The sequence below is a fragment of the Poecile atricapillus genome, chromosome 7 (genome assembly GCF_030490865.1).
Source record: "Poecile atricapillus isolate bPoeAtr1 chromosome 7, bPoeAtr1.hap1, whole genome shotgun sequence".
Taxonomy (NCBI): Eukaryota; Metazoa; Chordata; class Aves; order Passeriformes; family Paridae; genus Poecile; species Poecile atricapillus.
This window is the reverse complement of record NC_081255.1, coordinates 19,968,933-19,994,613: the sequence shown is the minus strand read 5'-3', so window position 1 is coordinate 19,994,613 and position 25,681 is coordinate 19,968,933. Positions and strand designations below refer to the sequence as shown.

The 25,681-nt window shown below is 41.0% G+C and overlaps 1 protein-coding gene across 1 annotated transcript; it reads right to left on the bottom strand.

Moving 5' to 3' along the window:
• Positions 1 to 836: 836 nt before the first annotated feature.
• LOC131580983 (vitellogenin-2-like) lies at positions 837 to 24,176 on the bottom strand. Its single transcript, XM_058842810.1, has 36 exons — positions 24,107 to 24,176; positions 23,976 to 23,996; positions 23,720 to 23,871; positions 22,191 to 22,442; positions 21,518 to 21,679; positions 21,282 to 21,430; positions 20,548 to 20,698; positions 20,279 to 20,436; positions 20,023 to 20,188; positions 19,032 to 19,157; positions 18,455 to 18,673; positions 17,298 to 17,515; positions 17,069 to 17,166; positions 16,670 to 16,794; positions 16,455 to 16,556; positions 15,709 to 15,828; positions 15,436 to 15,625; positions 13,603 to 13,696; positions 13,306 to 13,491; positions 12,634 to 12,778; positions 12,294 to 12,516; positions 12,040 to 12,215; positions 11,445 to 11,676; positions 10,792 to 11,231; positions 10,262 to 10,312; positions 9,276 to 9,362; positions 8,008 to 8,220; positions 7,772 to 7,914; positions 7,241 to 7,379; positions 6,627 to 6,762; positions 6,006 to 6,192; positions 5,597 to 5,685; positions 4,451 to 4,548; positions 3,543 to 3,702; positions 1,995 to 2,156; positions 837 to 1,128 (listed from the first exon to the last, which is right to left on the bottom strand). The coding sequence occupies exons 1-36, from the start codon at positions 24,174 to 24,176 to the stop codon at positions 1,010 to 1,012; spliced, it is 5,559 nt and encodes a 1,852-aa protein (XP_058698793.1). The 3' UTR covers positions 837 to 1,009.
• Positions 24,177 to 25,681: the final 1,505 nt, after the last annotated feature.

The window sequence follows — 25,681 nt, the reverse complement described above, 5'->3', positions numbered from 1 at the left end:
TTTGAAGGTGCAAAAGGAGCTGGGGAGAGCAAAACAACTCAATTTTTAAGGAATGTTCTCAAGTGTTTTCAAAATCCCATTCACCCAGTGTGCATACTCAGCCTGCAAACACAGCTTTAAGGCAAGCAGAAAACACCTTCCAGATCTGCTGGAGTCCTTTGGGCTCAGGGTGGATGAGCTGATCCCTGGCCGTGCTCACACAGACCTGTGGTGGGGGCAGAGCCCACCTGTTGGTGGTTGCAGCGACGACTCTTGCTGGGCACAGGAGCTGGGGCATCTCACCCAAAGTGCAGAGGCCTGGCTCGGCTTCAGAGCCTTTGGCAGGTGCTGTGCTTGAGAAACCCTGCCCTGTCCTGCTCAAAGACACCAATTCACTGTAGCTTCTACATGTGCTGCACCAGAAACTTAAACTGTTCTTGGCTCCCTCAGAGTAGCCTTGCCCAGGGATGTGAGATTCAGGCTTATTCCCTGAGCCTGCTTCTCCCTTCAGCAGCATTGGCTCATCACAGAGCTCTGGCCAAGCACCACGGCTGCGTGGCTGCTGCAGAGGGTGCAGCATCGCACCACGGCGATCAGCTCCTGGTGCGCAGGATCCCAGCACCAGGGAAGGAAGCACAGGGGGAACAAGCAGGAGTAGTGTAGTACCACAGCTACCCAACCCAATTCCCAGTGCAACCCTGGTGCACAGAAGATGGCCACAAACTCAAGAAGTCTATGAAATGGGAGATAAGGAGAATCTATGCAGACCTCCTCGTTCCACCACCAGTGAAATACAGAAGCCTTCACAATTTTTTCCATGCATGGATTTATTATGAAATCAGGTATTTATGGGCAATCATAACACTTTCTACAATAATAAAGTTTAATACTTTAAATTACTTGGAAAGATTCCAACATGCTGAAGTACTTAATTTAGTATCTCTATTATTCCTTAAGACAAGGTTTTTTACACCACACAATAAAAACATGAAAGTATTTCTATTTTTTCCTATGCTGCAAATGTACAGCTTCATGCACTGCAGTCTTCATCCTCACAAGAGCATGCTGTGTGTGCATCAACAGTGTCCTGCATATCTTCTGACTTCTGGTCAAACTTCATCTGCTTGTCTGTCAGGCTGGTAGCTGAATCTGATGGGGAACAAGAAATGAAAATTAAACAGTTTACTTCACAAGTAAGGTACAGTGTTTACCATGCACTATTACCATGCACTAGTCATTAATTACAGCAGGCTTGGCTCACTGATTTACATATTTATATTTGTCTAAGTCACACAGAGATGTTCCAGGAAACACACTTCATTATTAAGCCAGATCTATCTTGAAAGCTACTACTTCCACGCAGAATTTTATTATTGATACATTTATGTTATGATCTTTAAGAAAAAAACTTTGAAAACAAATACAATTCTGTGCTCCGTACAATCTACTTCTACTTTATCTAATGTCTTATAATCTACAGTACACATATAGAAAATAAATCCTTCTATATCACTAGGCCTGCGTGCAAGAATCCTGTCCACACCTGCCCTTCTAGTACCTAAATCAGAGCTCAGTGAACTAGGACCACATCCAAAGGCAGCCATATATAAAAAATGCAAGACAAGGATCCCTCTTTTGGGATGCTGCACTTGGTTATATATGGCTCAGTCTCCACAGGCTGCAGTACACAGCTTTTCAGCTGAATCACAGTGTTGACTGTGTTGCTGTCTTGCCCTTACCTTCTTAGCACTAAGCACCATGAAGGAGAGTTCAGTTTGGATTTTAAATTCCAGTACAATGAAAACAAGTAAATGCACAATAGAAAATCATCTCCCTCACTGGAGGAATGTTTGTCTATTAATAAAGCAGGGAAAGGGCTTCTGTCAATAGGGCACTAAGTCCACGCCTACCTATGGCTATGTTATATTATCCATATTTTTCAAATGGACTAACTAAGTCACAATCTATTTATACTTGTGTTCAGCTTCTCCTCGGCAGGATTTCTGTTGCCTTACCAGCAGGGAGACAGTGGAAGCCAACGGTGACTGGAGCAGTCCTGGTGGCGGAGCAGCCCTTGGCGCAGCGCAGCACGGGCTCCGTGGAATAGCACTTGGACTCCACCCCAGCGAGCTGAACCGTCTTCTCCAGCTTCACAAAGGAGCGCCGCAGCTTGCAGGCTGCAACAGTCATCGAGGACAACTTATGTGCTTACCTTCAAAAGCTCCAGACCTCCCCACAAGGACCCATCTGCCAACGCTGCCAATTTGCAAACAACTTCCCTCTGTGACAACTGTGGTTTGATCATAAATGAAGCAGCTTTACTGACTGATAAACCTTTCAAATCAGCTTGTTGTTGTCAGATATGGAGCCTGGAAAGCTAATTTCAAATGCAACTGGTCTACTTCTAGATCAGGATACAGAAACATAGTAGTTTCTAAGAAACATTTTTCAAGGTAAACTGCCTTACTGAGTAGCTGTCAAACCACATTTTAAAATGTTGAATATTCAGCAGTGGAACTAAAGGGGAGATTTCTGACCAAATAAATCACTAAAGAACTGCATTATTACCAATGTCATTCAGACACAGAACTGGTGCAGAAAGACAGCAACAGTCATTGCTGGCAACAAGTAATATTGATCTCATTTTGGATTCCCAGTGAGAAAGTACAAGTGAGAAGCTAAATAGACCACAATTTATTCCTAGCTAGAAGTTTCATGCCTTCAAATTTCAGCAGCTTCTACCATATGTTCAATGGAAACAGAACATGGTCACCACCAGCCACAGGAATATTATTGTGGATGCGCATGTGGATTCCATATCCATCTAAAGCAAGTTTGCTGCCCAGAATTTGTGACAAAAACATGGAAGAATAGCAGCTGATGTTGAGCTAGATGTGTACAAGCCACCTCCAGGGACTGAGGACATCCTTCCCACAGGGCAAGTCTCTACAGATGCAACGTGCCTGTTCTCCTCAAGCACTGTGGTGTGGTGCTGCATCATAACCTCAGCTGAGAGCAGCAGCACACCATAAGATCCTAATCTAATGAAACACTCTAAATGCAGCTTTTTTTTATTTCAACCATGTAATTAAATCCCTGGAACTGCTCATGAACTTGAATGCTTTGTTTGACAGGTTGCACTGGTTCAAAAACCAGGTGGTCAGCCATGGTAATAACTACTAATCCCAATCTGATTTTTTTGATGGTCCAGTTGCTGAAAATTGGTGTCCAGAAAATGCTCTTGTGCTTAAATCAAAGCATTCTGTGTGAATTTTATCTTCTTTCTGATCCTCTTCTAAAATACTTCAAAACTGAAACAAAGATTTTGATTCATCTTATTTTTTGAACTTCAACTAAGTCGTATATTTTGGCTTGTTTAACCTGTGATTTCTTATTTCCTTCTCAACTTGCAAGTAATTTTAAAACTTGATATATAACTTAATAATTAATCTTCTAATGTGCTTTTTAGTTCCAAAACAAATAATTTTAAATTTTCTGAACAGATTTTACATCTTCTGAACAACTGCAGTAATATTATTTTAAATTTGTTAGAGCTTGCATACCTCCTCTACAAGGCTTTTCTTCCAAAATCCAAGAATGCCCAAAGCTCACTGCATCTTTAGCTACATATCCGTTGGGCATCCGATATTCCTGTTTGCTTTCTGCATCGTATTTTCCACACAGTCCACACATTTTCCCTGCCATCCATAAAGCAGCTTGGATCTTGGAGGAAACAGAAGCAAGAAGTATTTCAAGTAAAAAAACAAAAGCAATACCTGTGGAGAACATATTTTGCTATGCAGGTCCCTTACAGTGTAAGATAATGCACAAACATTTAAAATTTCTTTGATAAAAATTCAAAAGGGTCTGACAGTCAGATGCCAAACTCCTGTGGGCCTGCAGAATCTGTAACTGCTACAGTCCTTATAAGCTACCACGCCAGTCTAGGATGTTAAGTTTTTCATGCTCTATTAATAGACTATTAATATGCTGAATTTTATTTCTGGTGGTTGTTTTAGTAGTACAAGAGACAGACATGGAACAGTTTACCAACCTCTTACATTCCAGCTTTGTATTAATATTAGTGCAGACTTTAAACCACTTATTTACGTAAAAAGAATGGCTGTATTTTTGCTTTTTTTAAGAATTATACGGCTGTAAGAACAGTGGTCAGGAGTTGAAAACTCATTTTTCTTGCACAGGCAAGAGTGTGTGTACACTCACCAGACCCACTTCCCCACACACATCTGTACTGCAAGAACAGAGTACTTTTGTTGATCAAAGATTCTCATTCTCATACTCAGAAATAAAGAGCAGGACTGTGCAATCCTGTAGCATCACCTTCCCTTTGGGATTTTTTTATGCCCTGCACATGCTTGCCTTTGCTGCTGTACGCCCTCATACACACAGATTTAAGGGAATCCCATGGAGATTTCTAAACACCCAATCTTATGAAGAGGAAGAACAATACCCTGAATGTGTGTCCATCAAAGTACAGTTTATCAATGCCATAGACTGGAGCGAGAAGTACAAGCCCTTGATTTTCACTGTGGATCCACAGAGAAGCGCCTAAAAGAAATAAACAAACAAAACCAGACCAAACCTAGCTTCTTTACGAGATAAAAAGCAACTGTCATGTTTCTAAAATGTTCTTTTCTTCAAAATTCCTCAGTTACCCCATTCAAGAAACAAAAACATAAAACAAAGCAACATACATAGAAAATGGGTGTTTGCAAAAGGTTAGAAGACAGTATTAATGATCACAGACTCATTAATTTTTCTTTGGGTTATTAACATAATCACATTTATGTCTAGAAATTATTACTGAGCTGTCTACAGTATCTCTGTAGTTGAGCAGATCAGCAAGGCTCTGAGTACACTGCACTGGAATATGGAAATAAGAGGAACACCATGGCTGTCAGTGGAGCCATTTCTAGCACAATTATCACTTCCCAAATACATAACAAATAAGACAGAGCTCAGCCCTGGTACATGCTAACCCAATTTCAGCAAGATTTAGCCCAATTCATATCTTGCAGCTCTTTACTCAGAATACCCACACTGTATATAGCCCCTGACTACACAGCACTGGATGAAACAAGGTCTTCCTGTACCTTTCACAGAAAAAAACTATTCCTGTTTTGGGAGAATCAAGCAGGTTGTTTCACCAGTTCTCCATACCTTTCCCTGCCAGAATGCAAGCCAAATTTATACCCAAAATCAAACTGAGAAAAACATGAATATACAAGTCATGTGTAGTGGATTTTAGAAAAGCTCTACTTCAAAAAGTTTTAATCAAGCAAAATTTGATAGCATAGCCAAAACACTTCTCCAGTTTGGAACTACAGTAGGACCTGCAATGACATACAAGAAATGAGGGATCTTCATGGTAATTATAACTTGCTTATTTAGGCTACTCAAGAGCTTCACACTCTAATCAGTCTTTCTAAATGTCCCTCTGCAAGTGAGTAATATACATATTCTTAAATATTACCTTAAAGCCAAAGAAACACCTATTGACTACAAACTGATCAAATCTCCTTCACAGATCCCTTCTCTTTCCTTCTTTCTCCTAAAACATATGTAAAAATCAAACAACATCTGCTGCATCACTTACCAGCAGATGTAAGCGAAACGTTTGTCGGGCTCTCGGCCCCATCCACCAGCAGCTTCACCCGTCCGTTCGCAGGGCGCATATCGACTTCACTGTCAAGGACAAGAGTGTTCACACCCTGCCTGTGCCACATTCACACACTCACAGTGACAGAGGCATTTTCCTGCTCACTAAATATCACTGCTCAGAGCATAAGCTCATTTAAATGCTTAAATTACATCAGGGGTATTCTTGCCACCTAAGATGCAGGATAAGAGCATCACATTCAATATGCATGGCAAATAAAAAAGGGGAGTGCTGAAACTCCATGGGCTGCTAACCATTGCAGGAAAGCTCAGACTGGAGCTCCTCTCATGCTAAATGTGGACAGTGAGGTCCCTCATGCTCCCAGCATCTGGCAGAAGTTACTTACTGATTGCCAAGCTTGATGTTGATTGCTTTCAGGTTCACAGCTCCTTCTGCATTCTTCATCATCACCAGGAACTTAAGGTCAGAGCTGCAATCCTGAGCCAAGACGTGGTAGCAGTTTGCTGGCATTGTGTAGTTAAACTGAACTTCATTAAAGGTTGTGATCTTGTTGTAGGAAACTGAGCATTGAGCTGGTTAAAAAAACATGCCAGTGAGTTTTTTTCTTTTCCATGAGAGAAAGCCATTAAATGGTGGGGTTTATTTTTACTGTCATATTATTTTAGCTTTCTATTTTTTTCACTATGTGATATTTTCATACAGTTTACAGGGACTTTTGGCTACTAAGCTCCCATAAATTATATAGAAGGTTTTCTTCTATCTAACAAAAAATAATTACCAGAAATTTTAAAAGTTATCAGTTCAGATAATTAGTATCTTGATCCCTGAAATGCTGATGATTTCTGTACCACACGCACAATATTTTCTCTCAGTTGAACCATCCTCATATTATTACAGAACATTTCCTAATTAACTGGAGATTAACAATGCCAGCAAAATTTAGAAGGTGTCCAAATAAATTGTGAGACTGAAGTTGTCATGCTTCTGAACCCAATTAGACTCTGACCTTTCAAATTCTGAAGCACTGCAGTAGGGGCTTCAGCGAAGACATTCCAGATGGGAGGCTGCAGCTCTGAAGCTGGTATCCTTGGACCTACAGGAAGTGACAGGGGAAGCCTCATGGCTTTTTCATAGAGGGTAATCTGAAAAGGAATTCAAAAGCACATTCAAAATGCACCTGTGTCAGCAAACAGCTAGGGTTTTTTTTCCTATTTCTTCTACTTTCATTGCAAAGACTTTACGTGAACATAACTCATTGTCCATGAGGTTTTTGCTTTTGCTCAGCTTTCTCTCATGGTGTGAGAGAAGTCATTCAGGTATTATTTGGGAGAGAATTAATTACTCCCTTTCAAAGGTGATGAGGTGAACACTTAGAGATACTACAGATGGAAACTCATGCCATTATGAGTACCCACATCTCTCTCTATGAAAAAAATCACTGTATAGACCTCCTTCTATGAAATATTACAATGGTGGAAATACATAAAAGTAATTTTCATCATTTGCACCCAAACTGATGCTAACTTAATTTTTCTTTATCCAAATTGACCCACTGTAATTAAACAGTCACACTTTCTACTAGGAAAAAAAAGAAGTGTGATAAAAATATTTCATAATTACATCAGGAAGTTTGATAACAACATCACATGTCCTTGGAGAAGTTAGAGCCACGATCACCCTGGCTTGTCGAGAAGGATTCTTGTCCATTTTTTCAGAGAACCCCAGCATAAATGCAGCCCCAGGAACAAATTTGTAAAACCTTCAAAAGTTCAAATTAGAAAGATTAAGTGAGATGGAGAAAAACAAGGCTGCACACATCCCAACTAGATTGTCTCACATCTGTGTGTAAGTACCATAATAATCTTCAGGATCCCTGGTTATGTCCTCACACCCACCCTCTTCTCTACTTTTCAAGTGTTCAGTGAAAGGATCTGTTTCTTGGTTTCCAGTAATTATGGAAAATATAAAGAGTTACTGTACATTAAAATAAGATGTAATCCCACTCAGCTTTTATGTCCAAAGGCAGTACTTGAACAGATCAGAGAATAAAATATCACCCAGTACTTAAGCCTTAGAACCTCGTGTGCAGATGCTGATTTTTCCTAGTTGACCAGTACTCTTAACATGTGTCACTAAACACTCAATTCTCACCATTCTGCTATGGATCTGACCCTGGAAGGAACCTTGGGCCACTCCAGCTTCACTTGCACAGCAGGGTGGGCAGCAAACCGCCCAGTTACCAGCTCAGATGAAACCTTGTAGTCCTGGCAATTCCGTCCCCATTTCAGGTAAGCCTGCGATGGAGGAACAACGGTCCATTTTTAATGCCTGGAGCACTGTTTTCCTGTGCTGCATATAGAGCTCTAAGAGCTAGTTTTGAGCCTTACCGCTGCCTTGTGAGCATTGATGACTGAAGCATCAGCACAGAGCTTCCACTTGCTTGAATCTGTGAGGTTTGACACAAATACCTGCATCCGGGGCTTGATGGAGTCAGTATCAGCATATACCACAAGCTGGAGACCTCCTATCTTCTTATTATCACGGATGCCATGCAGGAAAACAGCTAATACTGGTGTTTTAACGTCTCCCAAAAACTTCGGCTAGAAAGGGGGAGAAAGTATGCAAAGCACGTAATTATAGAAGAGTTACCATGGAACGTTTTAGATGCAAGATCTAGATGGATAAATGAAGAATAAACAACTGAACCACAAATATACACCAGCATATGTACCACACATATTTACATGCCTAAAAAACCTCATGCATATGTCTTTAATGTGCACGTGCCTCTGCATGCCAGATGGATTTATCACTGTGTTTTTATGAGCCAAAATTTGTGCCATTTCCTGAGCTACAGCTGATACCATGGAAATACTCATATAATTAAAATACAGTAATGACTATATGATTTGGGCTTCATTGTTACTACCCAGCCTGTGAATAAAAGAAAGTGGCTCAGTTTGAACAACATTAGCTGTCAGTTGTATGCGTCACTCATTCCCACAGCAAAAACATTGCCCAGCTTGTCTCCTCTTGTTTTTCTGTCTGGGTCTTGTGTTGGCTTTCTCCTCACACTTTGGCTGTGAGTTGTGTGGGGCACTCAGGTTTTGTGTTTGCACAGCAACCCAGCACAGAATATAACTCAGGACATATTCTTCAACATCAAGAACCCCTTCCCTTGGAGAGCAGCCTTGAGTGCATTATGTCTTCAATATCTTCACTCCATCGTTCTCAAGCCCGCACACATCTGCCCGAGTGGTGGTGAGGAGCCCAGGTGCTCCATGTCCCCTCTGGAAGAAGCCTCTTGCTGAGGTTGCTCTGAGCCTTGGCTGCCACCACCAGTGTCCTCACACTGGCACCGCAGCACCTCAATCTCCCTCCAGGCTACAGAGGTCACAAAATGAGCCTCTGCAAACATCTGTTGGGTGGGATTTCTATGAGGGAAGGGGGCTGTGATGCAAGTAAGAAGGATCCTCACTGCACAGGAAAGTGCATGTGGGAACTATGGGGCATGTCTTGACATATACCTGAGACTCAAGAGATTTCTCCCTTCCCATTATTATTGTAATTATTATTATATACAATTACTGTCAGTGCACAGCCACTCTGACATAATTCCAAGCTGTCAAAATCCCCTAAAAATGATGCAACTAACCCATGAAGCTCGAGATGAGGCACGACTGGATCTGGCAGAGGAATGTGAGCTTCTAATTTGGTCATCTGGGAGTTTCCTTTTTGGGAACTACAAAAAAAAACCAAACACAAAATCAAACCACAACAGGCTTCAGAGGGTAACTTTAAAGCATGCTTGAAGAAATTGCATGAGGCAATGCTGAACAATACTCTCTCTCATGGCACTTGGAGTTGGTAAGTGTATTCCAACCTTGAGCAGCTCAATGACTCGCAGTGGGCTTTGTCCTGCTTAGTACATAGGATCTAACTCTGAAAAATCTTGTTTGCTCAAGCATATCTGACTCTTCACAGTCCATAAGGACCATATCTAGATGAGAATTCCCTGAATGAAAAAACAATGGACCAGAGCAAGTCAAATTTAGTCAGCTTCTCACTTCAACATGAAAGACCAGAAATTCTGCAGAGACCTGATGAACTGGAAGAAAAACTGAATGGACCAACTGAATGGAAAGGAGCATCTGAGCGGACACACACTGCTGAAACGCTACTTTTTGAGGAACACTAGTATCAAGTATGCTGCTCTGGCTGGCTCATGTCCTAGTAAGAATCTGCTCAACCAAAATACTATAAAAAAAGGTGTCCTCCCACATTTGTCCACATCACTAGCCTTATTGTGTACCTGCAGTGATTCCAACCCAAGAAACCAGGTGATCAAAGCTAATCAAATGAACCAAGCTTCTGATGGTTCCTCCAAAGTGTGCAGCTCCACTCTCTCTCATTGCTTTGGAAGAGACTTTTCATCTCCTTTGCAAAGCCACAAGTGGCTTTGTATGCACAGCACAAAAGGGAACACAGCTCTTTGTCTTTACCCATCTCAGAAGAACCACCATGGTTCTAATGTTATGAGTGCTGTAATTTTCCTCAACAGAGATAACAGGTTGCCTTTAAAGTCTCCATTTGACTCTTGACAGATTCCATACTTCTTTCACTGAGGAAAGAAAAACTCACCTCTTGTCTATGTGCTGATTTAAAGCGGTACTGATAAATCTCACGAGACTGCTTTGAAAATGACAAAAACAAGAAGATTAGAAGTCTCAGAGGAAAAGAAATTCTGCAATTATATGAAAATCTAAGAACTGGGAATTAAATAAGAAATTTACTAATTATCATTCAAACATAGTTCTGTATGCTTAGTCACAAACCCATAATGCAAGATGAAGTGATTTATATAAAGCATTAATGTTTCTACCACAGAATTAAGACAGAAATATGCAATATTTATGGACAGTAAATTGTCAAAAAAAACCCCATTTCCTGACAGTAATGTAATTTTCAACAAACTTAGGGAAACTTTTGAGATGAAGCAGACATCTGTACCAATGCTTGCGGGTGCGTTTATTGAATAAATTTTTCAATTTTATGGTGCTAAAATTTACTGGTCAACTCGTAATGTTCTGATTTGTCATGCAAGGCCAGCCACCACCAGGAGCGTGATTCACAAACATTAGTAGCATCAGTCAATTTACTGACAAAATTACCCATATTTTGGAATATGCGCTGCTGCTGCCACCTTCCAGATGTCGTGAATGATGTTCATGGCTATGGTGGCTCAGTGACTCACTGCTGCTGCTGCTGCCATTCACATATCTTGAGTGATGCCCATGGCTGTGATGACTTGATGACTTCCTGCTGCTACTGCTACTACTGCTGCTGCTACTACTACTGCTGCTGCTGCTGCTGCTCTTGCTACTGCTACTGCTGCTCCTACTGCTACTTCTGTCACTGCTGCTGCTGCTGCTCTTGCTACTGCTGCTGCTGCTGCTCTTGCTACTTCTGTCACTACTGCTACTGCTGCTGCTGCTCTTGCTACTTCTGCTGCTACTGCTCCTGCTACTGCTGCTGCTCTTGCTACTTCTGTCACTACTGCTATTGCTGCTGCTCTTGCTACCTCTGTCACTGCTGCTGCTGCTCTTGCTACCTCTGTCACTGCTGCTGCTCTTGCTACTTCTGTCACTACTGCTGCTGCTGCTCTTGCTACCTCTGTCACTGCTACTGCTGCTCTTGCTACCTCTGTCACTGCTGCTGCTGCTGCTCTTGCTACCTCTGTCACTGCTACTGCTCTTGCTACTTCTGCCACTGCTACTGCTCTTGCTACTGCTCTTGCTGCTCTTGCTACTTCTGCCACTACTACTGCTGCTCTTGCTGCTTGCATCTTTGTTTCTCGCTTGCTCTTCTTGATCATTCTCATCTTCATCACCAGCCTCTTTACGACGAGGAGAAACAGCAGATGATGAGGAAGAGGAGACAGCTGAGGAGGCAGATGAACTGGAGGGATGTTTTACATCAGGGTCTGCCCCAAGCTCTGTAAGCACAGCATTTTCTTTCTTTGCAGGTCGCTTCTTCTGGTGTGTTTTATTTGCAATCTGCAAACACAGTCCAAGAGGTGCAAAAGAGAGAATACATCTGGTCCTGTTTTTACAAGGTAAAACTTCTGTGGGTGTCAGACAAAGCTGGGTTCTCACATCAGCTTTTCAAGGAAAAACCACCTCCCTGCCTCACTCTCTGCAGAAGCTGCAGAATTCCCTCATATCCACTCCATTCAGCTGAAATCCAGCCCAGCACAGCCCACCTTGCTGGGTGTACCCTGCAGGAGCAATACCTCAGCATGGCACCTTTCAAAACAGCCCCATCCCTTCTTTGCCATGCCAGATTTCCACACTGAGCTTCAAATTCTTGCTCTCATTTAGGGGAAAGTGTTCCCCACTGCCATATTCAAAGTCACTTGCCTTGAACACATTTTCAATGCCTAGAATCTTCTTCAGTTTAGCTTGAATGTCTTCATACAGAGATGATTCACCCTCTTCCTCAGACTCCGAGTTTACTTCATGAATTATTTTGGAAGCTGCTCTGGATCCTGCCTGTATCTCCAGCTGAATTTTGTCAATATCAGCATCTGTTTCAACTACACACCAATTGCACACATTAGAAAGTTACACCACTTCAGATAGCACTGACAAGCCTAAGATGCTCAGTATTTTACCTGGGATCAGGACTATTTTAGCTTCGTGTTCTCCGATGAGTCTGTGCAAATACGTATTTTTCAGGAAACTGGCATCTCGTGACCTTCTGGAAAAGCAGAGCTGACACCCAAGATGATGCAGCTTGACGCAAATGTCTCGTTTATGAGTTTTCCTTCCTGTGATGTGGCGAAGATCCTCTTGAGAGCTATAGGCATGTTTCCTTGACGTGCTGTCAGCTTCTCGCTGCGTTAGAGATGAGTACATGAATACCACCAGGAGTGTGTCATAGGCAAAACTACAGACATCCATTACAGAGAGGGTAAGTATTACTATATAAGCAAAAAAAAAAACATAGGTTACCTTTGTGAAATCTTCACTGGAAGCTCTATCTGATGGTTTGAAAGGTTCTTCCACAATATTTGATGAAGCATCTCCTGGGAGAATTGAGGTTCTCTTTTCAACACCTAATTCTCCTAAATTTCTTGATACAGCAAAAGCCTTATGTCTGTTGAGATATGTGCAAAAAATGGTGAATTATTCCAACCCCTTGTCTCTGGATTAAATACATCTTTGTCAGTATCATGTGACAGCACTGAGGTAAGATATTTGAACACAGGGATTATATATGAATTTAGAAATAGAAATGTTGAAAACAAAACAGTGTTCATGACAAATACAATTTTCTTGTATTACAGGAAATTCTCAAAATCTGGGTAAATTTAAGTGACATTTCCAAAACATTAAAAAAATTCCTTCAAACATAAAAATCAAAATCCTTAAAAGACAATAAAATAATAAAAAATAATAACACAAAATAGTAAGCAAATAAATATAAAATTTACATTCCTAAATAATTAAGGTATCTTCTGATTATTAACTACTGTATTTTTCTTTCTCTTGCTTTATCCCAAAGGTTCTGCTACACTCTGAAGAGTCACTCTGCCTATCTAGAGACCTCTGTGGGAAGCCAGTCAATAGTGAACTTTGTCATGCTTCAGCAACACACAATATTCTGAAGTGATGCTCCCGTACCTTCCAACCACTATCTCAGTTTCCTCATGGCATGGATTTGTTTCAATCTTAATATTTTTCAGCTTCATGTCTATCTTGGCATCAAACTTTATTGGCACTCTTGTCAGGATCTTGCCTTGGATTTCCACAGCTTGTTGGAAGTATTCTGTGTTGACACCCATTGTTGCAAATTTCTGTATGTATAAGCTGAAACAGAGCGCAGCAGTCAGATGTAAGAAAGGTGCTCTTTTTACACATGTGGTTCTGCCTTCCCTTAAAAACCTCCTTCATATGTAAAGCCTTAGAAACCTGCCATACCTGGGGTTTATGTCAGAACGAATCTGCACAGTGGATTCAAGCAACTGTGAAGGTCTAAAATCTCCAGTTAAAGGGGGAGTTATCTTTCCATCAACTGCAAATGCAAGAACAATATTTAAACATCATAAAAATGAAAGAAAGGGGTCAAACATAAGCAGTTTTCACTAGGAGGTAGTGGTTTTGTTAGTGCAGCAAATATGGCTGGAAAACAAGAGAGACTTTGGGGCACATGACACCTTTTATGATTCTGAAGAATACTGAAAATATAGAGGAAGCTGGTTACATAGGCAAAGGTTCTGATGCAACATATTGAAAATGAAAATAAAAATACACTAAGAAAATGAAGAGCTGACCCAGATTGAAAGTTTGATAATTAGTGTAACATCAAAATTTCAGAAACATGGGAAGTCAGAAGACAATGCAGAGAACAGGGCTAAAGAGCCTCTGCTCTCCAATCTTTCCTCACATCAAGTGTGAACATCTTGTACTGTGGATCCAAACCCAGACATTGTACTGCAGGTGCAGCCACAAATGTGCTAAATAGAGAAGGAAATCATTGTCACACTGGCTCTGCTCTTGCTTCTGCAGCCCATGACACAGTTGGCCTTCATCACCACACGAGCACACTGCTGGTTTGTTGTACCAGGTTGTCCTGCCCTTCCTGCACAACTGCTCTCTGCCCAGCCTATACACATGCATGGGTTACTCCATTCAGGTGAAGGACTTTGAATTGCCTCTGTCAAATTTCACCACGCTCCTGTCAGGCCATCCTCTCCAGCCTGTTAAGCTGCCTGACAGTGGCAACCTGACCCCCCACTGTAGCACCTGCTCCCACCAACTCAGTATTAATATTTATACAGATATGCTGAGGTTGCCTTTTTTTTACAAAGTTTAAACTTTAAAAGAAGACAATGAACAAGTGCCAGTGGCAGAGGAACATTTCTCATAACAAGTCACCAATTATATTCTCAGCTGTTGACTAATCTTGGAGATCAGCAGTTCAGACAAGCTCTACTCATTTTGTAGCCCATCCATCCAATCCATGCCTCCCCAACCTGGCTACAAGATTGTTATTTTAAAATAAAGAATAAAAATTCCAAACAAAAAGAAAATACACAGAAGGGGCAGAGCTGCAAAGATGTTACTAAAGCAAACTAACAAATTAAAAACCAGGAGCAGCAAAGAGTGGGTATGTGGGAGAGCGCAGGCACATGAACATCACCCTTCATTCTTTACACAGTGTCAGCAGATACTAGACTCAGTTTTGCCTAATTTAAGTCTGCTGCACAGCTCACAGTGTGATCACTGAATAAACTTCTTGATGAGGACTAGCACTTGCATATTTTTTCTTTTAAAAGAAAAGTGTCTCTTTTCACAGGCACTCTTCTCTTCCTGCCTTCTTAATGTTACTAACAGTTCTTTTTTGATTGTGTTTTATTTTTTAATCTTTTTAAATCAACACTTAATCCTTCTCAGCTCACGTGTGTATCTCTCAGGAGCCACCTCCTTCTACCCATGTCTGCATCAGCTCCCCAGGCAGCTCTTGGTTTTTTCGGTCTTGAATGTTGTGGCCTCTCTCTCTCTGGTTTCCCAGGCTCTCATCTCACCTTTTCTGTCTTCAATCCATTCAAAGACAATGCACATATCAGTGCATCCAACCTCTCTTCAGACATCTTCACCACCCCACCCTCCAATACAAAAACTGGTTCTTTTCCTAACTTCTAACCTTTCTAACTTCTGGCTCTCCACTTCTTTCTCCAGCCCCCCCGAGCCCGTGTCCCTCTGCTCCCCTGCTCAGAGGTGGCTCAGCCGCTCTCTGTGTTCCCGACTCACCGCTGAGCGCAGCCCGGGCCAGGGCAGTGCTGTAGGAGCTGTATTCCAGAGGCAGGCCGGTGCAGGTGGGGACGATGTAGCGCAGCTCTCCCAGCCACACCGGCTGTGTCCACTGTCCCGCAATGCCACTGCGCAACTGGCCCGCCAGCCTCCTCAGCACCGAGCTCCTGTCAGCAGGTTCTGCAACAGCCTGCAATGGAACAGATCCAAGGGGTCGGGCAGGAAAGTGTAACACTGTCCAATACTGCAAAGAAAAGTAGGGGGCCCCGATACCTTCACAGCCTGTTGTAGGACTTCCTTATTGATGTTGACATAGGCCAGCTCTTGGCCAAAGAGTTTAAAGTAGGCTGATATCAAGGGGGTTTCTGTTGGCAGCTCCTTCCATCCCAGCAGCTGGGGAACAGATAAAGAAACAATTTTCTTAATGCAACACGTCACAAATGATAATTGATCCAGGTGACTAAACCCATCACTGGCCAAGCTGCCCCTTTCCTTTGTACAATTTCCAATTGAAAGTAGCATGATGGGACTAATTCAGACTTCTTCCACCATTGAGATGCCCACAAGTGTTTGGTATCCCAATACAGTAACATTCACATGCAGGGTATGGGCTGTTAGTACCACTAAACCCAGTTTGAAAGCACAGGAAAAAAAAAAATTCTCTTGAAGACAAGGGCATATTCTTGTAAATTAGGTGAGGTAGATGAAGGGAGAGAGTAAGAAGCCAGCCAGGCATGTGACACACTGTGCTACAATGCCTGCCACTCCCTTCCCTCCTATACTCCTCCTGCAGCCATCTCTGAGGTGCAGAGGAGGCAGAGTCAGATCAACGAGTGACAGAAGCTATTGCAGCCATGGCAGATGTCCCCTGCAGTCCCCACTGAACATCCCACCTTCACAAAAACACTTGAGCTGACTCCTAGGAGAATAGTTTACCCCCTGACACAGGGCTTAGCTAGAGTGACAAGCATCACCAACGCCACTTCACATAACTCACACGTATTACTGAAAATACGTACCGCTTTTCCAATCTCCTTTATCTTTTTGTATGTGGAATATTCAGCAAATGGAATATTTCGTTTCATGATGACATCTGTGAGGCCTTCCACACGGACACCAGCCTACCAAAACAGCATGAGGAGCAGTCTGAAACATGCTTACAGAGAGGAAACTTTGTGAGCAGTTTTAGTTTTAATTTTAATTTGATTTATTATTGACTTATGTAAATATTTACCTCCACCAAATCAGCCACAGACCCTGCAGAATATGCCATCAGCTTGGAAATTATTGCTGATGGGAACATCGTTCCTGGGCTGTTCATTACAAAGACATCTCCAGCAGCACCAACTTTATAGTTATCTATGGCAAAAGGAAACAAGAGACAACTTTTTTCTAACCATTCTGGTTATCAGTCAAGATCATATTTCTGCAGCTATTTCCACTGTCAGCTGTAAGATACAGCATTAAATAAAATACAACTGTTTAGGCAGAAATTATTAAATGGCTACCCTAAACATGTGAGTCTCACATTTAATTTCTCACTGAAACAAAGAATGCCATATTTCTCCAAAGGACTTAATATTTTAAGAATGGATTTCTGAAATGCAAGTTTCCTGATCACTGAATCACTCACCAAAGTAACCACCAACACGTATAACCTTGCTGTAGCGATAGCTCAGCCTGTCCAATTTGGGAGCCAGCAGCTTAAGAGCAATATTGCAAGCTGAAGATCTAAACAAAATGAGAAAGGTAATAGCATCCAGAAACAAGCAACCTTTCAGTAAATAAACTGACTTCAGCTGTCAGCACATGCAGATCATTATTTGCAGAAGAGCACTTGCTTTGTTCCTGTCTCTACTCACATGTTGTAGGTGTACGGCAACCTGCTCTTGGACAAAGCCTTCATGTGGGAATACACAAAACTGGCCACTTGCAAATTGCTCTCCTTCATGGCCACATTGGCAATGGTTGTTATTAAGGGAAGGGCAGGCCTTGTCTCAAAGATAACAGCACAAGCTATCATCCGCAGTTCGGGGGAAAGCGACTCGTCAGCGAGGATCTGGATGAGATATCCCTGCACCTGCAGAGACAAAAGAGTGTCTGGGGTTACCAACAACTGAAACCATTTTGCAAACTGGAAATATGGGAGAGGGGATCATTATCCCTGCAGAAATAGATTTCCTGATCTATTTTTAATTTTTTTTAAGTTCCACGTAACTTTACTCATATAACTGAAGGGGCCACAGTGGAATAGCCCCATGGAGCCAATGAACCTAAAATAAATGTCTATCAATGTACTGAGTCAACTGTGACAATCAAAAAGGCATCAGCACTGCTTTGTGCATTACTGACATTCAAATATCAGTGAACATCTTTGGAAGAAAAAAATGTAGATAAGAAGACAGATTCATTATTTGAGGTAACTCCACTGACTTGGTGAGCATGCTTCACTATTTTAGACCAGTTTTAAAAGAGTTCAGCCGTTCACCAAAGACAGTCTGAGTGAATGGTTTCTCATGTAGGTCCTATACCTAAACTAACTGAAAGGTGGGAGTCTTGCCTACACTTTCTGTCACAGCCTCAGTGTGGGGTCAGTGGTGACCCATCCAGCCTCAGGGGAAGGGTCTAGAAGAGGCAGAGCAATGCTGACATTTGGACTAAGAGTTTAACAGAAAGTGTCTCTCCCTCCTGACTACAGAGGCAATTTAAATTTTATATCTGACTTTTAGGTGGCTAAGTGTCCACTATATATAATTAGCACAGGACTTGGTTACAACAGATGATAAAAGCAACATTGCTGATATCCTTCCAGAAGATTCCTAATCTGACTAATTATCATTCCACCTTGGCAGAAAACACCAACTGAATGTAAAACTGTATAGTATTGTTCTTAAAAAGATTCTTTTAAAAAAAAAAAAAAAAAAAAAGCTGAATCCACACACAACACCATAAAAATCATTATGTTTATGGTACATATTCTAATTCACCAAGTAAAGAAAATCTGCCAGATCCTACATACTGTTTTGCGGTCCTTCCAAGCTATTTTTCTCAAGGCCATTATGGCATCAATCTGAATGTGGATGGGGATATCAGAAGCACTGGATGAAAATATGGGCAGGAACTTCAGGATGCGCTTGATGCTGGCTGGTTCTCCCACATTGCCAATGCACTTCAGAGCTAATTTCATTTTGTCCTCACGGCCCCTGCTGATTGCTTCATCTGCCAGGTCATGGATGGGCTGTAAACAAAGCACAGTTCAACCTTCTCACTTTAATGTGTACACTGTCCACAGTGTCCCCCTTACCCACTGAGAAGCCTACCACAATAAACAACTGGCTTTAATAAAATCACTCAGTGGTGATTCCTCTCAGGATTTTACCCTTGCAATGTGAAAACTGTATTTTGAAAGATGAAGCAAATGACTGCATTGATAAAATTATTTGATGCCTTTGTTCTGAAGAAAACCTACAAAATGCATATTTATATTTTCAGTCACCCTTCTTATACTGCATCTTAAAAGAACGTAGCTAATATAATGAACATTACTAAGCCATTTTAAAAAAAAAAATAAATAAACTTGGCAAAAAGCCACCCACCTGCAGAGCTTCTTTAGGACAAGCTGAGGTCTGAGAACAGTATCTATTCACCACAGAACAGTATCCCAAGCTGGCAAGTTGTTGAAGCACAGGATTTTTCTGGATTCGAGAACTTGTCACTAAATCCTGTGAAGAGGGAAAAAATTGATTCGTCATATAATTCGTCAGTGCTTCACAAAGCTTTCAGAGCAGGAAAATCATGAGGTCTTATTTGATGGGATCTATTTCAGAATGATTACTGTTCTCATCCAAACAAATTAAAGTAGGTTGTAGACATTATATTTGGAAGCTTTACTTAGGAGTCTAATTCCCCACCAGTTTTTACACATATAAGCTAACATAGCTACATTTTGATCTTTGTCAACTGAACATAACACTGAAAACATTAAGATTATGGATAAACATCAATGTATAAAAGGAATATCTCTAGAAAAATGTGCAACTCAATTATATTAATGATGCATTTTCACATCATTTTCACTTTCCCTGTTTAAGAATATTGGCTAGAGATGGCAAAAATCCTGTTCAGAATAAATGGTTCATTATTGTGCCAACGTATTTGATGTTTGCACTAATACTTTTCCTGCAGCATTTTCCACTTCATGAACTAGTGTGTAATTGAAAGAGTTTCACAAGTCACATAACACCCCAATCACCATTTGTTTCAGAAGAGATTAAAAGGACAAAGTTTTGTCTGTAGAAGGCATGCTGCGTGATCTCAGCAAACTAAAATGGGAATTATTCCCAAAAGCTCTAACAAGAAAAGGGCTTTATATCAATATAGAGAAATGAAGACATAGAAGTCTCCTCTAATAAATGCTACGCCAAAACAAGTTCATGGGTCAATGTTTCCACAAAATTAGTGTACACAAGAGGAGAATCCAGCCTCCAATGTACTTAATCACAGGTTGTTGATCATTATTCCTTTTTAAGGATGATCACCATCCTTATTTTTTGGTGAGACAGGAAAGATTCACATGGCTTTACTCACTGCTGCTATTGGAACAGTGTGTTCATCAGCCTTTGTTAAATGGAGAGCAAAGGGAACACTTAGAAGAGTCTGAAGGTAGCTAAGGTCATCACTTCGGATTCTGCTCTTGAGGAATTTGAGTGCTTCTGTGGTGCCTGTCGCAGAGACTGCACTCAGCAGCCATCGCCTGCAAACAGAATTTTTAAAAATCCTTCATTTTAGCTCCAAGTTCTCACAAAACCAGAAGAGTTCCTTATAGGTCGATACAATGAAATACCTGTAGCGGGGTTTATCTGAACATTGTCTCCAGATGGATTCAAGGGTGTCAGAGCTTGCTGTGCGGCAGAGCTGGACGAGCTCCAGGAAACGGTATGGAAGATCATCATGGAAATCTTGTTGGTTATTCAGGACTATGTGTTGCAGTGTTTCAATTATCTGTTGCAAAACACAAGATAGAGGGCATACGTAGTTACATTCTTTGGAATTTACAATCACTTTTTTTTTTCTTTTTTAATTTGGAAAGCAGTTTGGAAAAAAATACTCTACCCGTTGCTCAGGGTTTTTTGTCTTGATGAGCTGCACCGACATCTGTGGCAGTACTGCTGGGAACTGGTATCGAAGGCCCCCGTAGCTCTGCAGAGAGATGTCTGGGGAGCTCCCCCGTTCACTCCTGACCTCGAGCAAGGTGAGTTGTTGTCTGTCAAGAGACAAGTGCCACAGGAAAAAGGCATTATCTCTCTTCACCCATGCACCTTGTTTGTTTGTTGGTTCAGTGATACTGCGATGGTATCTGTTTTACTCTTTAACATTTTTTCTTACGCAAACCTTTTGCTAATGAGTAAAGCCTTCTATCTAGAACAAAATGGCATTGGAGTAATCTACAATGAAATTGTTTCTGAGGAAAAGCAAAATTGCTGTCTGCTGAATGAGAGCTACTGACCTGGTATAATGAATGATCTTATTTCTACATGCACCATCTTCCTGCTGACATTACAAGTTAGTCCCTTTTCAGAAAAAACAGAGCAGTAAAGTTTATGGTATAAGCAAAAAAAACAGCTTTTCTCATTCTCTTCCATATAATTGTAATGCCAGTTTGACCAGGGTACAAATAAAAAATGGTTTGCTGAACGTTTTGGACTGTGGAAACTCCAAGTGTGATTATACATCTCCATTCAACTGCTGTGGAGCTCAATTCTCATTTCACTTAATTTGGGGGTGAAGAGGACTGATAGAACCTATAATTATTCTCACTTTGTGAAGCAAGCCCGTGTCCCACCTACTTTGCTTCCGTGACAGCGACGCCGGTGGGTTCACTGAAGGGTGAGATCTGATACACCTGCTGAGACACCACCTCTGTGATCAGGGTGCCGCTGTCTGACTGCTTCAGCTTGTAGGAGAAAGCCGCAGTCCCTTTGATGATCCTTTCTTTCTGCAGGAGGACAGGGAGACCCAAAGCGTGAATGGAAACACAACGGCCACGCTTGTAATCATGAAGATCTTTTCACATCTCACATACCTTCATGTCAACAGGGCAGGGATAGATGTAAGCCATGCCAAGACTCTTCACCACTTTTTCCTGGCAATTATTTTGGTCTACAGTTTTGGTTACAGAGACTCGGCTGTTCTTCTTGTCTTCCTGGATGACATACCGTGTATGGCAAACACCTCCAATCCCAGCCTAGCAGATGAATACAGAAAATGAGACTTCCCAATTAGATCAGGATTTCACCATGTGAGAAGTTTTACTTAATGAAGATTCTCAATTAAGCTGTTACTATTACATATAATCATTCCTACTGCACTAAATAATAGGTGTGCAATATGTGAGCAATACTCAGATAGAGTTTAAAATTAAAAAGTAATTAATTAATATCAACAGTTAGCAAATAAAATTGGTCAAGTAGCTGTATTATGGAAGCCATATAACAAATAAATTCATGGATAATAATTCTTTTTCTCCAAAAAACTGCATGTTAAGACTTAAGGACAGATGTCTTAGGAAGAGTTCAGCCCAGATAATTTGTCAAACACACATGCATACATTCACTTCTATATGAATGAAAATCACCTTTTTCTTACTACAAACATACAAAAGTAGATGCAAACAGACAGAAACCCAGAGGAAGACCAACTAAAGAGAATAAACACATCCTTTCAGCAAAATAGTTTTAGAATGGAAAGAAACACACCTCTTGCAATTCATACACATTCTGTGACTTCTTAATGGTTATCTGTATCATGTTCAGTATTCCTCTCACTATGTTAATGCAAGTATCAGGGCAGTTTTCTGGTCCATAAATGTTTCCAACCCGTCCACTGTTGTATTCAAACTTGAAGGGCCGGGTAAGGCATGAGGAAACCATCTGGGTGATTTTGGAAGATCGAGTGAATGGGTCCCTGGGCCAGATGCCATTGTATTCCTCGAGTTGTGGGGAGCGGATCTGAGAGGAAATCAAAATATTTAGGTGAATAAAATCACTTTGGTACTAAATATGCAAACAGATCGGAAGAAATTAATATAACCACTAGTGAGATACTCTTTTCTTCCAAATGTAGGCTTAGAAAATCATAGAGCAGTTTTTGTCTTGTGCTTACACTATTGTAAAACCTGTGCAGGTCCTGTCTGGTCAACAACACTATTTTATCTTATAGAAGCAGTTAGCATATAAAATTAAAGTCTCCCTTTTTTCAACCTTAAAATAAATATTCTGCTTTGGATTTAGCATTTTAAAAGCTTATATCATTCTAAATGTAAAAAATACGCAGTTTTAGAATGTGTCCTTTGAACTTATTCCTATGCAACTTTTTTTGGACTAAACTAATTACTACATTTGTTAGTTATTTAAATCAACCAAAATATTTTAACAATGAACAATATATTCATAAACACTAAGAAACAATGTAAATAAGAAGAAATTTCAGTAACTTTGGCAAAGTTACTATCAGCTTAGGTGCCTCAGAGCACAGGCTAGTGCACACCAAACAAGAATTTCAGGACAAAGTCTATAGTGTGAAATGCAGTCCCTAGCCCCCAATATTGAAAGAGCTACAGTTCAATACAACTGGTGAGAGCTGTCACTGAATTCAGCATTCCAAAGAGAACCTCTGATTTGTAACTGAATTAAAGAAGGGAAAGTATATTTCTAAAGCATATTTATTTTTAATTGAATTAGGTCCTATCACTGCTGACATCAGCAGAGGCATGATTTCACACGTACAGATCTTGTACTGCATTATTCAAACACTAAATATTATTACATACTCCATTTTGATGATTTTCACTTTTTAATCTCACCTTTATCATGTATCACTTCTTATCTTTAGCTTTTATCACTTTTTAAGTCTATGCTTATCAGTTGCCTTCATGACAATGATTTTACACACCCAAGTCCTGGCTTCCCATAGGAGTTAGAAATGAGTGCTAAGCCTAGAATCAAACCTTAGAGCAGGCTTAAATGCTGTTTAGTAAGTTTGCCATTCTCTAGCAATTATACTTCCTATATGAAGTCTTGAGGAACAGCCACTACAAACAACCTCCACAACAAACACAGGTAAGTGACTCGTCACCTCTGAAATGGCAGCTTGCAGACCATTCTCTGATACCTACAGTAACAAGTGTCTGGTTGTGCTTACCACAGCTTTCCTACACCCCAGATCAGCCAGATGCAATTACAGCTGTGATTTTAGCTTACTCTTGCACATTTAGGAGATGCAGTACCTTGAGGAGGTAGATGTTCTCCGACAGCCCACTGATCTCTAGTTTGCTGCTCAGGCGCACGCCAGCTTTGGCTAAATTCTTTTCTTGAAGCCCATTCAACACCCAGCCTTCATAACTGTACAGGTAGCTCTTTCTGCTACTGAATCCAGGATCTGTGGGAAATAATAACCATTTTCACAAGACTCATAAGCGTGTTCTAGCAAATAGAAATAACAGCAAATTCACTGAAAATAGTTATAGAAGGAAATTTACTCACCAATATCAAACTTCTGACTACCTACAAAAAGAGATGAAAAACCAGGTAAGTAATGTTCAATCTAGATCCAGTCACTGACACCAAACTTAAGGAAAGTTTGGAAAAGGTGAAGGAGGGATATGTAGCCTTACCTACGAGGGTGAGCACTAATGCCAGTATGATTCCCCTCATAGTGAAGGTGAATGGGGCTCTGCCAGACATGGTGAGACTTTTATGGAAGAAAGCTCAGGAACACGTGGCTGTGTTCTGCTGAATTCTCAAGTTTTTTATCAGTTTATGTAAACACTTCCCTTTTTGCAATCATACTTTCTCCTCAGATAGAATAATAGAAATCAAGTCATACCCTGGCATCTAACTGATTATCTCATAAGCCTTTTGCTCAATTGTTTAAAAGTTTCTACTTATCCTAGTAAGTTTTACTAGATCATTTACAATAATTTTACAATAAACACATTACTTAATTTCCTAGGTTGTGTCACAGCTGGCTGCTGATACTTGGTCCTGCCATAGATTAGGTTGATTTTGCCCAGGTTATGCTGACCTGGCACCTGACCTAAACGGTTATCTTGCTGATAGCGGCCCAATTAAGCAGAGAACACTGACAGTGTTCTCCCTCTTCCCTCAGCACTGGTTATAGCTGGCCCTACAGACAGCAGACAAGGATGGGTATCCCTTTGCTATTATATTCCTATGTGCACCAAAGCACGTTTAACAATCTAATGAAAACTTATATACATATGCCATATATATATTTATTCAAATAAATCAGAAGATCAGTGTGTCCTTTCAGCTCTGGTCACAATGACCAGGAATATTTTTTAAATGAACAAAGATTTCATAAGCCATCAGTAAATATTTTATCTTTCAAGGTAAATGACAGCCAAATCTGAACAATTAAAAGCCAGAGAGACTCCTCCCAGCAAAGCAGGGGGAATGGGAGTGCAGGTTAGCTAGAACTTTTGCATTTCCTAAGGAGTCAATCCCAAAACGCAGCCAGCTTCACCATCAGTTCACAGTGGGAGCCCAGGCACACATTCACACAAGTGCTCTCTTCTCGAAGCCTCAGGGCCATGGAGACAAGTGGAGATGCACAAAACACGCTTGGCCTGTTTGAGTGTGGCGAGAGATTGGGGGATTGCCCAGACTCAATCCTCCCAAACAAGGGACAAGTTTTCCAAAGCCAGCTGGGTGGCACCTGGATCAACAATAAAAGGCAAGAAAAATGCCAGGGGCTTTTGAGTTGGAGGATGTTTCTGAAGGAGCAGCTTAAAGCCTACAGTTTATTGTGTTGCCTGAAGCCACACAAAAGCCATGAATCCCACTCAAATTCAACATCTATGACATACTGGTTAATCAGACACTATTTCTACTCCCACAGTTCCTACAGTTGTGTGATTAACCACAGGAGTGTGCTTTGTGGCAAATGCTATTTTAACACCAACAAATGAACATTAATTTTCTATTTCAGTAGTTTCTACAGTCTTCCATTAGCAAGTGCTGTTCCTGGGTTGTCAGTCCCATAGGTCTTGAATTTCTCAAACAGATTCCATGTGGACTGTAGATCCACCTTGGGCTGCACAAACTATTTTGGGAATTGCCACCCAGCTCACTGCAGAAGACATTTGAGGGATGAAGGGTAGACACTTGCAAGAAATGTCTCCTTTTTCGTGATTATCTATCTATCTATAGTGTTCAAGGGAACAAGC

What these genes read in the sequence shown, in the direction of transcription:
- LOC131580983 (XM_058842810.1), bottom strand. Translation starts at nt 24,176, where the DNA reads ATGTCTGGCAGAGCCCCATTCACCTTCACTATGAGGGGAATCATACTG. An exon ending in TCAGATAAACCCCGCTACAG is followed by an intron (nt 20,189 to 20,278) that starts GTATTTCATTGT and finishes TTCTGTTTGCAG; the next exon opens with GCGATGGCTGCTGAGTGCAG. An exon ending in AGAAAAGCCTTGTAGAGGAG is followed by an intron (nt 2,157 to 3,542) that starts GTATGCAAGCTC and finishes TGACTGTTGCAG; the next exon opens with CCTGCAAGCTGCGGCGCTCC.